Source organism: Tursiops truncatus, chromosome 4 (genome assembly GCF_011762595.2).
Source record: "Tursiops truncatus isolate mTurTru1 chromosome 4, mTurTru1.mat.Y, whole genome shotgun sequence".
Taxonomy (NCBI): Eukaryota; Metazoa; Chordata; class Mammalia; order Artiodactyla; family Delphinidae; genus Tursiops; species Tursiops truncatus.
The window spans coordinates 56,824,188-56,843,385 of record NC_047037.1 but is presented as its reverse complement, the minus strand read 5'-3'; the positions used below and the strand labels follow the sequence as shown (position 1 = coordinate 56,843,385).

The following is a 19,198-nucleotide window of genomic DNA, read 5'->3' as shown; positions in this document are numbered from 1 at the left end:
ACATCAACAAGAGCTCAGGCATAGCCTAGAAGAAAAATGGCTGAAGAATATCTAGAAGTAGTAAGACTACCAGAGCCTAACTTTTAGACCTTCCCCCTTTTTAGGCCACTGTAAATACTCTTTCTCCAGCTATATGAAGTGTGCCGGCAAAGACTTGACTGTATTAAATCAATTAAGGTGTCAAGTGGAGAAAAAAAAATTTTTTTTAATGTACCTGACAATAAGGCTCACAATATAGAAACAGAACATCTCCTGACCACATCCTGGGCAGCTCATTGGAACAATGCTCAGGAGCCCTGATGTCCACTTTGAGATGCCCTGAGACCCCGGATCTCCAGGCAGGTACACACAGCCACCAAGTTCTAAGCCAAATCTTTCATTTTGGAATCAAAAATCTATCACAGTGGAGTATAAATACTTAAGACTATCATAAGTATTTTTCTAATTTCTTCATTAATATCATCTTGCCATGGATGGGGAGGGTTCTTGGCTATACCCTCGACAAAAAAAAATGAAAAGAAAACGCAAATTCCCTATAAGGGATAAACTACAACCTGGCTTAAAAAAAAAAAAGCATTCCCTTGCACATGATACAGATTACAACAAGCCTGTTTTACTGGACAGGTCTCACACAAGTGAGGTCTACAACAACTAGTGTTGTGCAAATCATAATCCCATCTTGCCACACATGAGCAAGCATGCAGACCTGTACGATGCCCCCCAACCCTCCCCTAACCCGGTCCCCACCTCTCAAGGCCCCCTCCTTATCCTACTGCCACCACACAAGCGCGCACACACTTACTTCACACCCGCAGACTTTGCTTGTAGGGCGCTGCTCCAGAAATCATCAACGTTTTCTGGTTCAGAAAAGGCCTGAAGGCAGGCACTAAATGGTATCTTGGCACGAACCAGCTCGGGAAGGGGTCTTCTGTTTGCTTCTGCTTCCCTTCTCGTTAGTTCATAGGCGATCAGTTCATCTGAATAAAAGAGCAAACGAATGACTTCGCAATCACTTAATTTCGTGAAATGAAAAAGACCCCCTTGAACAATGAACCATCTTCACTGAAGGTTTCTGGGGTGGGGCAGGATTGCTTACTTGCTGCCCTCCACAGAACCAGAGGAGCCTGCTGAAATCCTGTTTAGAGTGGCACTGCCAGGACGCATCGAGCCATTCATAATTTTTTGCCTGTTCCCCTTTGAGACTGACGGGAGGGAACTGTGAACTCCAGCCCAGGTGAGAGGTTCAGACCACGCATGTGCTGTTAAGTGATCCGCAAACCTGGACTTTCATTTGTCCAGAGGTCAAGGCTGGTTTGATCCCAATACCACCCTCTAATCACAAAGTCTTCACACCAGAGAATTTCACACTGAAAGAAATCCAAGGGCTCACCTCTTCCCAGCCCTTCACTATGATTAGAGGTCATGGAGGGTGCAGGCCAAAGAGCAGGATGAACTATAAGGACCGCAGTTATCCAAGGCACCCAGCCCATGATCCTACCCAGCACTGCCAAGACAACTTCGTGTTGGCGTTACCTGACACTGCAGAGAGCAGAGCGGCCAACCTAGAAGGCCTTTCTACACTATCCCTGTTCAAATGGTTACACACCAAGGGAAAAAGGAGTGAGCACACCGTGAACTTCCCAAGGGTCAGCAGATCTGCTCTTGGAAACTACCTGTAAGTCAAAATTTTATATAGATTTCAAATGGACCTTTCTGGGAATTTCTTTTGTTACAAAAAAATCCCTTCTGATTTATCAGGTTTTAGACACACTGATATACCTTTGTGTTTTCTTAAACACATCTGAATATGCTTTCACAGTTCATTCCCCAGTCCAAAATCAGTTTATGATGGACTTCTATCTAGGATGCTAGCATTAGGTGTTCCCAGCAATCAATTTCCTGAGACTAAATTTTAAGTCTCCTTTCTGGAAAAAAAAAAAGGAGATTTACCACTCATAAATTCTGAGTTAGGATCACAGAACTGAGCACAATATGTGAGTATCCCCAAGGTAGGCAAGAGACAGCAATTAAGCCTAGTGCTAAAAAGGAAACAAACCACAGACACCCCCACCCCCATTTCTACTTTGTATAATGAATAAGAATTTAAAAACGGGTGAAAAGCTGCATGAGTTTATAGAAAATGGAAATCGTTTCATCTTAAAATCATCATAATCACCATTTTCCAATTAACACAATAAAGTAACTACACCTCAAACAAACAAACAAAAAAAGGAAAAACGCCAGCCAGGGAGTCATTAAACCTTACAAAAATGACCAGTTCACACGAAATAAGAAATCTAGCAGATATCTCTCCTTTTTCTGCTTCTAAGACGTTAATTCTAAGAAATACCATTCATCTATTCTGCTTGGGAAGAACCAGATCAGACTGACTGAAGGAACCTTCCCCTGAGGTCCCCCCATCTTCCTCCTGCTTCCAAGGTCCAGAGACCCTTCCAAGGATCCTCGCCCCACAAAGAGCCCTGCCACACTTTATCTCCCACAACAGGCATCTTACTCGGATGCCAAAGCTGGATTATTTTTAAGAGGCCTCTCTCTGCTTGAATGTCTCACATCAAAACATGCAGCTCTGGGGCTTCCCTGGTGGCGCAGTGGTTGAAAGTCCGCCTGCCGATGCGGGGGACGTGGGTTCATGCCCCAGTCCGGGAGGATCCCACATGCCGCGGAGCGGCTGGGCCCGTGGGCCATGGCCGCTGAGCCTGCGCGTCCGGAGCCTGTGCTCTGCAACGGGAGAGGCCACGGCAGTGAGAGGCCCACATACCGCGAAAAAAAAACAAAAAAAAACCATGCAGCTCTGGGGCTTCCCCGGTGGCACAGTGGTTGGGAGTCCGCCTGCCGATGCGGCGGCCGCGGGTTCATGCCCCGGTCCGGGAGGATCCCGTATGCCACGGAGCGGCTGGGCCCGTGGGCCATGGCCGCTGGGCCTGCGCGTCCGGAGCCTGTGCTCCGCAGCGGGAGAGGTCGCGGCAGTGGGAAGCCCGCGTACCGCCAAAAAACAAACAAACAAAACAAAACAAAAAATAACATGCAGTTCTGATCACTCCCCTCAGCCTTTCCACACAACTTGTGAGTGATAATATTAAATTACAAATAATTTCCTCTAAATTAAGCTGCCTCTAAACCAACCAGTTAGTCAAATTTATAGGCACTGAAGTAGGTTCCCTCCATAAGCCCTCCACAAAAATGTCAAAAGAAAGTCATTTCTTTTTGGGGACTGAGGAAAAGATGAAAAAAGACATGCAAACCAGACACCGTCCGGGCTGGGTCTGCTCCTGATATGACTTCGCAGAGACTGAACTGCAGTATCGCTGACTTGAGGGTTTTCACGTGTGAAGAAGCACACTGCTCATTTCCCACTTTAGAACGTTACCCTTGTTGGTTGCCGCCTCCATGGCCACAGGTAACTGCATCAGGTAATCCACCCTCTCCGTGTAGCGGACTTTACGGGTCTGACAGCACTGAATACGTTCTTCCACCAAAAACCGAAAAACATCACTTGGGTTTTCTGAGCCAATGCGGTTCCTCTGAAGGTTGGATTATAACAAGTTAGTAAATTTGTGGATATTAAGCCATGAATAAAAATTAGCACAGAATCAAATATAAAGCTGGTGTAAAGATCTGGTGTTACTAAACGCTCCCCCTGGGCATGCCAGTTCACCAGAGTACAGGAAAAGACTGGTAGTTACCTAAAGTCCAAAAATGGGAGATTGGTTAAATATAGTTCATCATGTGAATTAATATTATGCAGCCGTTAAAAGTCATGTCAGAGGGACTGACCTAGAAAGAATTAGAAGAAAGGAGATGTGGAAGCCCAACTAAAGAGAAAGGGAAAAAAAAAAAATCAAGGACTGCCCTGGAAAAATTAAGCCGTGTATGATATGATTATATAAATGCACTAATGTAAATTATACAGAAATAAAAAAGAAATCATGCTATATTCCAGTAGGTGATGACGTGGCAAAACGTTCACAAAAGGTTAAGTGAAAAACACTGCTCGCAAACCAACACGTAGAAAATGGATAGCACCTGGAAAATGCCTGGGGGGAAGGGTCAGACACCAAAATGTTAGCACTGCTTGTTTGTGGGAGCAGGTAGCATGGGAGGTTTTGATTTTCTCCTTTGTGCCTATGTTTCCACAAGGAACACATCCGTCATCAGGAAAAAAGTAGTTATTTTTTAAGAGAGGGGGAAAAAAGCCTTTAATCATGAATTCTCAGTGGCCTTTAAAAAACCACAGCATTTATTAATGTGAGTCGACTCTGCTTTGAGCCGAGTGACCATCTCAGAGTGATGGCAGGAGGACACCAAACACCACATGGAACTCTGAAGGAGCTTATCACAGAGACAAAAAACAAAAAAGGCAAATGAAATAATGGATAAACACTCCCAGAACACGTTCAAATTAGGAGGAGAACAGAGAGTCCCCTAAGCGCCCAGGAGTCCGGGCACGAGGGGCAACTACATCAAGCAGTCCGAGCAGAGAAAGGCCCAAAGACGCCGACTCTGAAGCGGCCTGGCCAGGGAAAAACTTAGGTGGGGAGTGGGGGGGCGGAGCATTCCAGCCACACCAGCGGGGACTGCACGCAGGGGTGGGCACACTTCTGACAACCCTTCTGAGCATTTCTGAAGACTGACTTACCTCTACTAGATTCACCAGGTGCAAGAAAAATTCCTGGGCATCCTGCTGTCTGTTGGAGGAGAATTCCGGGTGGCTCCTGCTCACAAAGGCCTTAAACATGCGTGGTGAGATCCCATTCTGTTGAGGCTAAAAAATAAAAATAAAACCAACTCACAATACTTTCATACACATTAGCAGCACTAAGTGGGCAGCAGGGTGGGGATTAATATTAGCCCCGATTTCAGGTAAGAAAACTGAAGCCCCCGTTAGCTAAATAGTGATAGCGGCCAGCATGCACCGGATGTTGATTATGTACCAAGCACTGTGCTATGAGCCTGACATGAGAACAGGATGGGGCTCTTCCTGTTGACTTCCTCTGAAGGAAGTTAAAGAAGAGGAGAGGTCTACAGCATCTCCTGTCCCCCCCCACCCCGCCCCGCCCATGAGAGAACAGGAGAAAAAGTAAAGGAAATGGCTCTGCAACACCCCAGGCAACCACTGCAGAGCTGCCGGGCTCGTGGAGCTCCCAGGAGCTTGCCCTCACCTGGAGAAGCGGAAGGAGGCTGCCTGCAGCTGCCAGGATGGGAAGAGCAAGGACAACTTTGGCTGACGAGGATGTGTGACCTTCCCCGGGGGCTAAAAGGACAGCTCAGAAGGCAGCCAGGCTCCCCCAGAAAGGACACTGCATAAGATGATGGGAGGGCAGCTGAGGAGACTACAGCAGGAGCTGGGGGGGAGAGGGGGGGTTACAGAGGTCATCGGGGAGGGTATCAGATAAAAGGTCCCTGTGGAGGTCCCTGAGGGGACAAGCAGGGGTGGAGGGCATCTGTGAAGAACCACTAATGTGCCCCCCACAAAAAGGCCGGCCATGATAGAAGACTCATGGCAGCCAAGAGGGAGCAAACGCACCAGCTCAGGCAAAGGCTCTGCCTTGTCTCCAATCCCCCCAACCCTTGATCCTTGACTCTGGAGGGGCCAGAGGGGGTGGGAGGAGGCAAAGAGGTGGAGCAAGGACAAACAAAGACCGGAGGATGCCGACGCTGACCCTTCTACACTGCTGGTTTCCAAGCCTCCCGAGCTTGGTAGCGGGAGAAGCTTTAAACTGGCTTTAATGTGAACTGGGCTTTTTTTTTTTGCGGTACGCGGGCCTCTCACTGTTGTGACCTCTCCCATCGCGGAGCACAGGCTCCGGACGCGCAGGCTCAGCGGCCATGGCTCACGGGCCCAGCCGCTCCGCGGCGTGTGGGATCTTCCCGGACCGGGGCTCGAACCCATGTCCCCTGCATCGGCAGGCAGACCCTCAACCACTGGGCCACCAGGGAAGCCCTGAACTGGGCTTTTTAATGCTGTACTCTGCAGGAAATCCAGGCACTCTGCCTGGGATACTCCGAAGAGGCAGAGTGGAAGATCCACATCACCTTTGAAGACAGAGGTGGGCTCAGGATAAAGCTGTCTCCATCTAATAATGGTGCTGCATGTCACCTCGTTTAATACTCACAGTAACCCTGTGAAGAAGGTTCTACCATCTTCCTCATTTTGCAGCTAAGGAAACCGAGAACTGCAGAGAAGTGCCACAAAGGTCTGTCAACTGAAAGTGGTCTTACGACCAGATTACTATGCAGCCTGCAGAGAGCAGAACCAGAATGAACCCCAGGTTCTGATCCCGATTCCAGGCTCTCGGCAGCAAAGCCAGAGCGGCAGCTGTAGCACAGCACGTCTCAGTGAGACGAACCTCCCCCTTGCCAATCAAGCAGAAGAAGTAACTCATGTGCTCTCTGCAAAGGTGCACCCACTTCTCAAAACCTCCACAGGCTCAGCTTCCAGGCCACCTCCCCCTCCTCTGAAGTCCAGAGAAGTTGCTCTCTGGGCCATCACTGAGCACAGAGCACAACATGCCTCCTACTTCCTTTAACTTTCAGCCCACTCTGGCCTGTCTCCTCCGCCTGACTGCAGTCCTTGGCAGGCGGAGGCCTTGTCTCACACTTCTTTGAGATCTGGACACCAGGGTCAATGCCCAGGGTCTCGAGGCCACGACAGGTGTGCACAATCACACAGTCAGATGCAACAGGTGATGGGAAACTCCAACAGCTATCTCCCTGCCGCCACAGGGCAGCTCTACATATAAAATCTCTCCAACACACATGTTCTAAGCAACGTTTCTAATAAAACTCAGGTGAATTTTCCTGTCCTGCTGAAAATATATCTGACCTAGGCATCCAGCATTTCCCAACCACCTCCTTCATGTAGAACACATCGGGGGTTCTGCCCTCCAAGAGCTGACAGACAACGGCGGGGTGGGGGCGTGATGAGGGACAGCACGTATCTATAACAAACGTTAGGGAACACTGCAGAGGACTTGAAACAGTGCTGACAGCTCTGGAAGAAGAACTCCCCAAAGTGGCAACATCTGAGGGCTTGGAACCTGTACATAAATGACCAGCTTACACACACACACAAGGATTCAGATGTGCTTCTAGGGCTAAGTGAAGACCAATTTATGGTGATCAGCTTAACTACCCACACATACACCTCCCGAAAGGAATGTAAAAGTTTGTAACTTTCCCCAATCACAATTCCGATGTATATCTACATGGTATCAGCCAACACACGCATGCAAAAATAATGCCTTACATTTGCATAATGACTAACACTTAGTCATTCATTCAATAGAAATTTACCGAGTGTTATAAAATGTCAGACACTATTCTAGGTACCTGGATGAATATTCACTAGGTGCCAGGCATAGTTCTGAACACTTTATACATGCGTCTTACTTAAATCACCCAACTTCATGAGGTGATTACTATTATTATTTTCTCCACTTGAGGCAAACTGGAGGCAAACTGAGGCAAACTGAGGCAAAGAGGAGTTAAGTAACTGGTCCAGGATCACACAACTAGAAAAGTCAATCGCAGCCTCTCTTTATCCGTCTGTCTTTCTCTTTCTCTTGTGTCCTAATACTGCTTGTTGCACACGTGTGCCTAGCTCTCACCTCTGATGTACCTGAGTCCCTCTTACCAGTTGCTGTGAAGAGTATACAGTCTGTCTGGACTCTGGGCAAGCCCTCTTCAAACCCACGCACCCCTGGGGCCAACATCACAGGCCAGGCCAGCAATGACATGTCCACTCTGGGCAGTGCAGAGACACCGCTTGGAATACATCTATTCGCGTTGTGCATTTCGGCGTAGGCACGCACATAAGCACACACTCACTGCCTGCTGGTGTTAATTCTTACAAGCTGTGCTTGGAACTTGAGGTGGCTGCCAGTCCCCATCAAAGCAGCTGCTTGGAAAAGTTTACTAACTTGCTGAAAACAAATTCTGTAAAGCTGGTTGCTGCTCTGTGCCACCACGTGGTTGTACAGCTGGGAGGAGACGTTTCAATGGAGACCCTGGTGAAAACTCCAGAGACTCAGCCCCCCACTTGGACTGCAGCCCAGCCTCATTCATTCCCCTCCCAAGCCTCTTCTCTCTTGGTGCCCAGTTCTTTGTTTTCCCTCAACTGACCTTGCTTAATCCCTGGTGCAACAGACAAGCTATAGCTTGAGAATTGATGGTCACTGAGAAGTTATTTGAAAAGCTTCCTAACCGGAGAGATGCTGCCTCTCCCTCCCCACATCTCACGGCAGACCAGCTCCGGGCTCTCACAGCTGGGTTGGATTTATCTCAAACTCGGCTTCCCCACACTTAATGCCTAACCATCAGCTGACCCCTCTGCCTGCACCCACGTCCCACACCTATTCCATCTCTGATTTCTGAGGGGGGGGTCTCACTAATTCCCATGTTCAACTATTACTATGTTCGCTTCATGTCTGATAGAAAATCAGGTTATCAAAAAAATGAGCCAGAATCTAATGAAGCTTCCGGATCTAACTTCCAGCTTGTAAGAAACACAAGCTAAACAATACCTCAAGGAAGCAATCATTAGAGCAATCCTGGGGCAAATGATCCGGCTCCTTCAACAAACCAATCGCTTGTAAAAAGAGGGGGACTCTGAAAAGATGTCTTGGATACTGCAGGGGAAAATCTATATGTGGGCTGGGTATTGGCTGATACATTTTGTTGTAACACTTTAAGCAACTTTCAACATGATATTAATGTTTAAAAAAAAAGAAGGTATTCTAGTTACAGGTGCATACTGAATATTTACAGGGGAAAGGGATGATGCTTAGATTTTGTGTCAAAATACTGTGGGGAAAGGAGAGGAAGGGAAGGGAAAAATTGAGTTCAGGAGGGACTGATGAAACCATATTGGCAGTAATGGTGACTGCTGAGCTACATGATGGTACATGGACTCATTATACTTTGCTCTCTACGTGTGTGTATATTTGCATATTTAAATAATTTTTTTAAAAGGTCAGGCTCTAGAATAAGGCAGTTACTTCAAAGAAACCAAAGCCTAAATAAGAACCAAAAGGAATTCCCTGTCAGTCCAGTGGTTAAGACTTGGCGCTTTCACTGCTGTGGTCCGGGTTCAATCGCTAGTCAGGGAACTAAGATGCTGCAAGCCATACGGCACCGCCAAAATAAATAAACAAGAACCAAAGAAGTAAATCAAAGAAATAACATGTTTCCTGGTTGGCACTGGGTCAGTGTCATCACCTGAGTGTCCCCTACGGGCCCATCACCAAACAAGGCTAGAGAGATCAAACTGACCAAGAATCAGACCCGCCTTCAGGAAGCTCTTGCTCTTGCTGTGAGCTGCCCCTCGGACCCCAGAAGCAAAGGCTAGTCTTGACAACTAACTTTATAAGAGGGAGCCCCAGATAGTCTCCTAAATAGCACCCACCTAAGGAACCTGTCATAGTTATAGGGTGCTGTACTTACTTTCTCCATCAGCAACTGCAAAACAGATCAGCTAAAATTGGAGAGAGGACTACCGTGTTCAGAATCTTTCCCAAATGCTTACACAGAACTTTCTGTTTAACACTGCAACCAAGAAGGCAGCCAGCCAGTGTCCACTCATATTCCTCTGAGGCTAATGCTTTAATTAATAAACAAGCAGCAAGATGAGACTTTATATCACTTTAGAGCAACGGTTGTACAGATGCTTACATTATAAGATCACAGGAATGAAAAAAATACATGCATCTCAGCCGTCCCCAAACACAGGTATATGTCATCTGCTGATTTAAATTTTTAACCTTAAACCATAAACCTTGGACCAGTAATTCCTAACTCACATCCAAACCCCAAATCTCCTAAGCTAAAGGAACAGAGGGTATTCCCCCAAGCTATTTTTCGTATTTCAAAAGATGAGTCAGAAATGTTACATTTGCCCAAAGTAGGAAAATGGAGGTTAGTGAAAACAAAGTTCTTATGTTTGGAGCTAAAATTACATCATCTGGAAGTAGAACCCTGGTTATATCATGTTGATTAAAAACTGAGACCAGCAATTCTGTGTCAAGGATTAGTTAGATGGGAAATTAAATGAACTGTCACTTAAGAAACAGTTTGTTCGGAATACAGAACTGTTAATAATGTGCTATCTTCAGGAGGAGAAATAAATTATGGAGTATTCAGCATTAAATTGTGTGAAAGCACTGTCTTAGAATGCATAAAGATCAGGAATATTATTATTATTATTTTTGCGGTACGCGGGCCTCTCACTGTTGTGGCCTCTCCCGTTGCGGAGCACAGGCTCTGGACGTGCAGGCTCAGCGGCCATGGCTCACAGGCCCAGCCACTCCATGGCCTGTGGGATCTTCCTGGATCGGGGCACGAACCCGTGTCCCCTGCATTGGCAGGCAGACTCTCAACCACTGCGCCACCAGGGAAGCCCAGGAATATTATTTTTTGAAGAAGAAAAAGTGTCCTTTTATAGTGAGGAGGTTTTAGCTACTATAGATGCAATTTAATTTTAAAAATCAATTCAACAAATTTATACAGAAACGGCAGTGCCCCCAAAAAACACTGCAAATCTTTTTATAGATGAAATATGTATTAAGCATGCATACATAAAAACTAGATTTCACCTTGGTCTGTAGCAGAGCAACTTAATATCCAGACGTATATATTTTAGAAATGACCCAAGATGTGAGTAGCCCAAGTTACTGGGCTACCTGGTAATTCCACAAACTTTAAGCAACCCCTTTTTTTTTTAACTTTTTATTTTATATTGGAGTATAGTTGATTAACAATGTTGTGTTACTTTCAGGTGTAGAGCAAAGTGATTCCGTTATACATATACATGTACCTATTCTTTTTCAAATTCTTTTCCCATTTAGGTTGTTACATAATATTGAGCAGCGTTCCCTGTGCTACACAGTAGGTCCTTGTTGGTTTTCCATATAGCAGTGTGTACATGTCAATCCCAAACTCCCAATCTATCCCTTCCCCCCAACCTTCCCCCCCGTTTTGTAAATAAGTTCATTTGTATCTTTGGTTTTTTTTTTTAGATTCTGCATGTAAGCAGATTATCATACTATATTTGACTTTCTCTGCCTGACTTACTTCACTCAGTATGACAATCTCTAGGTCCATCCATGTTGCTGCAAATGGCATCATTTCATTCTTTTTAATATAAGCAGCCCCTTTTGTCATCCACCTACCAGCATCTACACACTGAGGCACTGGGAGCCTGAAACAAGTACTGGAACAACTGTTAGAGAAGCAGGACGGTGCAGTGGTCAATACAGCACACACTCAGGGCCAGACTGCCTGGTGTAAACCCCAGCTCTCCCACTCCCTGGCTTTGCAACTTTAGGTTAGGATTCTGTGCATCCATTTCTGCATCAGTGAACATACAGGAAGGGCCTGGCCTTTCGTAAGCACTGTGTAATGCTAGTTATTGGTATCTCTGGTGGTGACCCTGTAAAAAAGCATTCCTGCCACATGGCTCTGTGTTCTCTCCCCTGCACCACACATTCTTTCGTAATCTATCCTCTTCTTTGATTCAGCACATCTTCTTTCATCTCTTGGAGCATTTCAGGCTCATCTACAAGATAAGACACAAACACCAGAGACCTAGCACAAGACCACCTGACCAAAGGGCTCCTGAGACCTGAAAGAAGAAAGATTCTCACAAATTGGTTTCTCTGAAACCAAATGCCAGTGAAAATCCTGATGCCTCAGAAAGTAATTCTCTCCACTGTCAAGGAGTGGAGATTTTACAATGAGTTACTTGCCTGTTCAAGTAACAGCTTGAAACTGGCACCTCCAGGGCCACAAAGAAAATCATACGGTCAACTCAAGCTCATTCTGAATGTTAAAGGGACCCAATTGATCCTGGCATGTCGGAGCACGGAAAGGACTTTACAAATCATCTAGATCAAGGGTCACATACCCAAATACCCAGCGTACCAGCCAGGTCACGAATCACAAAGGGACTGGGGCCAGCTGGGGACAGTGTGTCCTGTATGAAGGGAGGGCTGCTACTCAGCTCCAGCCACTGCTGTCACGGGCCTGGGACTGCCAGAGGCTCTGAGTGTTTAAAAGAAGCTGGAAAGTCAGATTCTGGGGAGGGGGCGAGGTGCAAGCAAAACACACCTGCAAGACAGATATGGTCCAAGTGCTGCCGGGTTTCACACCTTGAACCAGACAGGGCAGGGCAAGCCCCAGACCCCTGGAGATCACACAGCTACCACGCTAATCTAATGGTGGGGAGGGGACTAGGGTCCCCAGCTGTTCACAGACTCAATAAAGAATATGACTTATATAAGAACTACCTTTTTTCGTAATGTAAAAGGATATTGTGATATTAAAACCAAATTTTCCTTCCAAACACTGCTAAATTGATGAGTTTTCATTTCCCATTTTCTCAAATGAGGAGATTCCAAAAGCACAACTGTCCTGTACTGTACACAGATTTTATTTACATTAGAGAGGGGACCTTCACACTTGCACTATTCACAACCGCCAGCGAGACCAATCTTCCATTTGATGGTTGAGACTGAAAGGTTACGGGGCTTGCCCCCAGTCTCCAGATCCCTTGCAAAGGCAGGAGAGGAAGCCAGGCTCCCGAGTCCCAATTAGTCTCCATCTCCTCCACCAGGGCAGGTGGACTCTGCCCCGAGAGTGGCCCAAGAAGTGACAGCCTGGATGAACACCCAGGATAAATGTGATCAAAAACAACATTTGGGGCCAAGTTTTTTCACCATCACCTCTTCAAAGTTCCACAGGAGCTCAGAGGTAGAAGAAGCCTGGATAACCTGATAGCCCAGACCACCTCAACTGCATCCCAACTGGGGGTCTTCCTGTCTGGCGTGGATAAGGGACTCATGGTTGCAATGCTAGATAACAATGCTACTGGAGGACTTAGGTTTGCCTGGCCATGACACTCTGATCTCCAGGCCTGGCCCTCAGAATGTCTACATCCCTCTCCACCCTCTCACAACCCACTTCCCTCTCCCCACCCCCAGACACTGCCTCTGTATGTTCCCTTCCTAGTCTCTCTTCTCCTGTTTGCTCCATTTCCCCAACTAATTGGCTTCCCGATGAAAAAGAACTTATTCCCTTTCGATTCTTGCTCTCAGTCTGCAGGCATTAGTCAAGGATGACTGACTTAAGCTGGGAGCACAGAGGTCACACACTTGAGACACAGAACTGAAAGAACTTGCCCACTAAGTCAAGACAAGGTACCCTGGAGGCAGAGCAGGGGTTAGGGAAGCGGGGCCTGCATTCCACCCAGGATGACTGCAGCTGTGGGAGCCAAGACCGCCAAATACAGCTGTGTAAGCTGCGCACTGCACAACTCCAAGGGCACCACTCCAAGAGGCCAGGCTGCGAGTGGCGCCATCTGGAGTTGCGTTAACAGAGCAGCCCAGGGAGGGGTCAGTGGCCCAACCTGCAGGCACATGGAAATGGGAGTCTGGCTATTAGGAGATGAAGCACATCTTTCAATGAGTCAAGTAATAGTGACTGAATGGCCAACTGAGTTTCCTATACTGGAGTGTGCTTACAAACTCCCTGGCAGCTTAGTTAAAATGAGGACTGCCCAGCCCTCCCCAGAAATTCAGAATCCTCAGCTCTAGGGGCGGGATAGGAATATGTGTGTTGTTTTTTTTAACAACCAGCCTCTTGAGAAACGCTAGCAAAACAGAGTTGAGGCTTAGGAGAACACAAACACTACAAGGGCCAAGATTGGGTTACCGAGGGGAAAATGTTTATATTTTTATACGTTTATTCCTTCCATTCCAGCACTACTTTATGAATAATATTATTTCTAAAGACCATTAATGATGGCAATCACATATAATCCATGAAGCAAATGCCACTAGAAACCCCAACCCTGGCTATTCCTTACCACGATTTTTAAGAGCAGACAGACACCCTAGACCCTAAAATGAAAGAGCTATTTTGACAGCTTGCTAAATTGATGGCCACCATTCGCCAAATCATAGGAAATCCATGCTCTTGCTGAGAAGGTTCCTCTTTCCAGCATTTCAGTGTGGCAAATACCCAGACACATACCTTGGGCTCCTCCTTCATCACCTGTTCAATGAGCTCAGATTTCATCGGAGGTTTTGAATACTGGCCTGAGAGAAGGCCATGTCCTAACTTAGTCCTGGACAGGAGGGAGAAACAGACAAAAAGGTTATTGCTGTTTCCCCTCAGAGATATTAAAATTACCTACAAATTTCAATAAGTACACCTGCTTTTAGGTGGAACACTGTATCTTAATTACTCACAAATAACTTATCTGTTTGATTCTGCTTCATACTGATTCCATTTTCAACTTTTCTCAGTACTTTACAATTTTACTGATTTTTTTCTTTGTACAAAAGCAACACATGCTTATTTCAGAATACTTTAAAAAATACAGACAATAAAGAAGAGAATTGCCTTTAATTCTGCAACCCAGAGAAAACCACTATGAACACTATATCAGATACTTAAAAATTACAACAGGGCACTTACATCTGTGTGTTGAAATCTTGTGTTGGATCTAAAGGAGAGTAGTCAAATATTCTTGGAAGATTTCCTACATACCTAGAAAATGAAAAGCAACGGTCAAAACATAGGAACTGAGAGATGAACAGAACCCAAATAAGCTATCATCCTAGCTAAGACTTTCTTGCCTTTCTGTCAACACTAAATCACCCACCTGAAGAGAATTTTTTCCTGAGCTCCTACCTCTGCAGTCATATTCATGGGCCTCCCTAAAAGGTTTATGCTTCTATCAATGGGTCTCAACCCCAGGTACGAGTTAGAATCCCCTAAAGAGTTTCTAGAAAAAATACGAAAGCCAGAGCCACCCCCAGATATTCTGATTTCACTGCCTGAGGCTGAGGCCTGGGATTTGGAATCTTTTACAAGTTCCCCAAGTGAGACTAACATGTAGTCAGAGTCAAGGACCACTGGCTTACGCCATCTCAACTACCTTCCCCAAAACGAAAGGTAAGGTTAGGAATTGTTCTGGTGGCGTCAAAATGAATGATGACAGCAGTAACAACTACCGTTTCTGAAGCGTTTCCTAAACTGCCTGATTAAGACTTCATTACAACCATATGAGGAAGGGATTATTGTCGTTACCTCATTTTGAGAGATGAGAAATCAGGGTGCAAATGCATTAGGTACCTTCCAAAATCACCCAAGAGGGAGTGATGAAGCCCAGAGTAGACCCAGGCAGCCTGGCGCCCAAGCTGTGCCCTGAACCACGCTGCCAGATGTACCTGCCCTATCCACAGTCCCTTGTGCAGCCCACAAGCCCTCCTTCTGACCAGTTTACCTGACAGAGCAGTCTAACTGTAACCATCCATCTCTCATCTCAACACACAATCATTTCTTTTTTTTTTAATTTTCCTCCAAACGTGTCAAAAATATATTTTCCTGTATTAGTTGTTTCCAGGAGTACATATCTGTCAGTCTGTCTACAGAGCAATCTTCAAAATTAAGTAGATGAATAAACTAATATCTTTTTCATTGAACAAGCATGTTTTTCAAGAGAAAGCATATAAGTGAATTCATTACATTTAAATAATTATACATAGATTGGGAATTATTTTAGTTTTAATTTTTTTAACATCTTTATTGGAGTATAATTGCTTTATAACGTAATGAATCAGCTATAGGTATACATATATCCCCATATCCCCTCCCTCTTGCATCTCCCTCCCACCCTCCCTATCCCACCCCTCTAGGTGGTCACAGAGCACCGAGCTGATTTCCCTGTGCTATGCGGCAGCTTCCCACGAGCTATCTGTTTTACGTTTGGTAGTGTATATATGCCCATGCCACTCTCTCACTTTGTCCCAGCTTACCCTTCCCCCTCCCTGTGTCCTCAGGTCCATTCTCTATGTCTGCTGTGTCTTTATTCCTGTCCTGCCCCTAGGTTCTTCAGAACAATTTTTTTTTTTAGATTCCGTATATATGTCAACACACAATCATTTCTTTCACTTCTTAAGTTCATTTCCTATTTCACACGCCCTGCTTTGTGCTGTTCACCTTTCCCTCTTGAGGCTTGGACTCTCTGAGCCTGACAGCTCTAGGAAGAGGCAACCAGAAGCAGATCCCTCTCCCTGTCCCTTCCTGCACCCTGCCCTGCCTGCTTCTCTGACCTCATTCCCACTCCTCTCTCCCAGACCGCAACGCCCCGGCCATTTCCCCTTCTTGCTGCCCTGGGCACACCAAGCTCGCTCCTGCTTCAGGGTCATGCCATCATGCTGTCTCTTTCCTGGAACGCTCTCTCTACAGATCCTTGCTCCCTTTCATGTTCCAAATCACCTGAGCCTGGCTAACTTTCTTCTTGGCATGAATCACTATTTGCAACTATACAATTTATTTATGTTCTTGTTTATTATCTTTCTAGAGATCACATACTAGAATATAATCTCCATGAAGGCAGAGACTTTAAATGACTGCATCTCCAGCACTAGAACAGCATCTAACATGTAAAACGCACTTGATAAATATGTGTTGAATGAATATATTCATATCATTTAATCACACAACCAATTTTCATAACTGACTACCGAATGACCCAACAGAACAGGCATTACTGCAGTAAAGTCTTGGCAGAGAACCATGATACACTACAGTTAGTAATGACCTCTAATTAGATCCCTGAAATACTAGAAACTTCTAGGCACCTGCTGATTACAAACTTGGAATTTGTATACAAGGTTATGTACCAACATAAAAATTAACAGAGCACACGTCTCTGGAATAGTCCCATTCAAATGGCTTTTGGTTGTATCACTAGAACAACAATTCCGTTTAGAAATTTTCAATGGACCAAAAGCCAAATAATAGATAAACCAAACTATATTCAGAGTCAGAGGTTGCACTGAAGAATTCTTAATTAATATACAACACGATAAACATTATAAACATTAGCTCTCTCACAATATCTTTATCATATCCAGTCTTTATCATCTCATATCATATCATATCTTTATCATATCCAGTCTTTATCATCTCTCACAATCCAGTCTTTATCATATCTCAAAACCTGACAAGACAAAAAAAAATCCACTGGTAAGATGAACATTAGTGAAAACCTTATGCTTTCCGGCAAGGTTGATGGAGAAGAATAACGTTAAAGGGGGTAATAAATCTTTGATGTCAGAAAAGTCCATTTTGCTAGTAATTTATATTCCTTTTCTAATCAATGAGGAATATCTTCTATTACAACAAAATTAAATTAAAAGGCAGCAGTAGGGGTTTCCCTGCAGTAATTAAGAATCCACCTGCCAATGCAGGGGACAGGGGTTCAAGCCCTGGTCTGGGAAGATCCTACATGCCGCGGAGCAACTAAGCCCGTGCGCCACAACTACTGAGCCTGCGCTCTAGAGCCCACAAGCCACAACTACTGAAGCCCGCGTGCCTAGAGCCCATGCTCTGCAACAAGAGAAGCCACCGCAATGAGAAGCTTATGCACCGCCAACAAAGAGTAGCCGCCGTTCGCTGCAACTAGAGAAGGCCCACGCGCAGCAACGAAGACCCAACGCAACCAAAATTTAAAAATAAATAAATAAAATTTTAAAATTTCAAAAATTTTTAAAAGGCAGAAGTAATGCTGGATAATTTTTAAAGTATCAATACTTATATCTTCAATTTGTAATCTAGTGGTTTTCAAAGCAAAAAACAGTTTTGCTACCTGACAATCCATCTTTGTTGTCATTCAATTCGTACACCAGTTTATTTAGATTTGCTCCTCATCAGAATTATTTTGAAATGTAAACTGGGTTCCAGTGGCAGGCAGAGTATCAAGGAGTCCAGCTGATGTTCCCGAATTACACCGTGGTTGTGCATAAGTCATTTAATCTCTCTGTGAGTCACTCTTTCTACTTACAAAATGGAGATACCAGTCCTGGACGTAACTCCACTGAGTTAGTCCCACTGGGGAAAAAGTAGTTTGAAGAGCAAGTACTTCAACCCAGTGATATTCGGTAAAAGAACCAAAAGACCGAGGACAAGTATGAAAAATAAGTTGCTCATGTTCTAATACATACAGTAAATGTTTAGGAATAGAATACAAAATGTTAGATACTACAAAATTCTACAACCCTTGAAACGAGACCAGGTGAGAGATTCAAATCTTAATTCCAAATTATAGACATGAGGTACTATTTTTTTTTTTCGTGGTACGCGGGCCTCTCACTGTTGTGGCCTCTCCTGTTGTGGAGCACAGGCTCTGGACGCACAGTCTCAGCGGCCATGGCTCACAGGCCCAGCCGCTCCGCGGCATGTGGGATCTTCCCGGACCGGGGCACGAACCCGTGTCCCCTGCATCGGCAGGCGGACTCTCAACCACTGCACCACCTGGGAAGCCCTGAGGTACATTTTTTCATTGAAGAAAAAATTCAGAAAGTTAATTGTTCATCAAACTTTGAAGTGTAGAAAATATTTTCAAAAACTGTAGGCTGTAAAGCACTAAAACTGTTGTTGAGCTTTGTAACAAAAGAATATAAGTGTCTTCCATTCTAGTTTAAAAGAAATAATAATTATACAACACCTACAATAAGGACTTTCCCTCAATAGTTAAAAAAAAAAATCTTGGAGCATGAGACAGATAAGATGAAGCTACACTGTTTCCAAATCAAATGATAAAACAGGTATGAGACATGGGTAAGAATTTATAAAAATAATACAATGCATGATGCGTACCTCTGAAAAGGTTTTCGCATCTCAGAGCTTCAAACTTGCTCCTCCTTTTCTCCAAAACCCTGTCTACACTCCCCCTGCACATCAGTCAAGGTGAGTATCCCTTTGTGTGTCCCTTCTTCAAAGAGATCCTCCCTGACCACCTCCTTCCCTTTTCCTTCATGGAATTTACCATATTTTTAACCATGCAGTTGTTCTTATGATTACAGATACTCTTCAGCAAAGGATGGGGTTACAGCCCAATAAACCCATCATAAGTTGATGATATCGTCCATTGAAAATGCATTTACAATACCTAACCTATCAAACATTGAAGCTTAGTCTAGCCCACCTTAACCATGCTCAGAACACTTACATTAGCCTACAGTTGGGCAAAATCATCTAGCACAAAGTCTATTCGATAATAAAGTGTTGACTATCCAATCTAGTTTACTGAATACTGTACTGAAAGGGAAAAACAGAAAGGCTGTCTGGGTACAGAATGGTTGCAGGCATATCAGTTGTTTACCCTCAGGGT

At 45.0% G+C, this 19,198-nt stretch overlaps 1 protein-coding gene across 2 annotated transcripts in view; it reads right to left on the bottom strand.

The window, feature by feature from the left end:
• USP13 (ubiquitin specific peptidase 13) overlaps positions 1 to 19,198 on the bottom strand; it is a 120,466-nt gene that overhangs the window by 40,842 nt on the left and 60,426 nt on the right. For both annotated transcript variants that reach the window (XM_073803921.1, XM_019946299.3), the window contains exons 9-13: positions 14,494 to 14,565; positions 14,047 to 14,140; positions 4,658 to 4,783; positions 3,389 to 3,542; positions 803 to 977 (exon numbers count right to left, since the gene is read on the bottom strand). In XM_073803921.1, the coding sequence (XP_073660022.1) occupies positions 803 to 977; positions 3,389 to 3,542; positions 4,658 to 4,783; positions 14,047 to 14,140; positions 14,494 to 14,565 (621 nt within the window). The remainder of the gene's footprint in view (positions 1 to 802; positions 978 to 3,388; positions 3,543 to 4,657; positions 4,784 to 14,046; positions 14,141 to 14,493; positions 14,566 to 19,198) is intronic.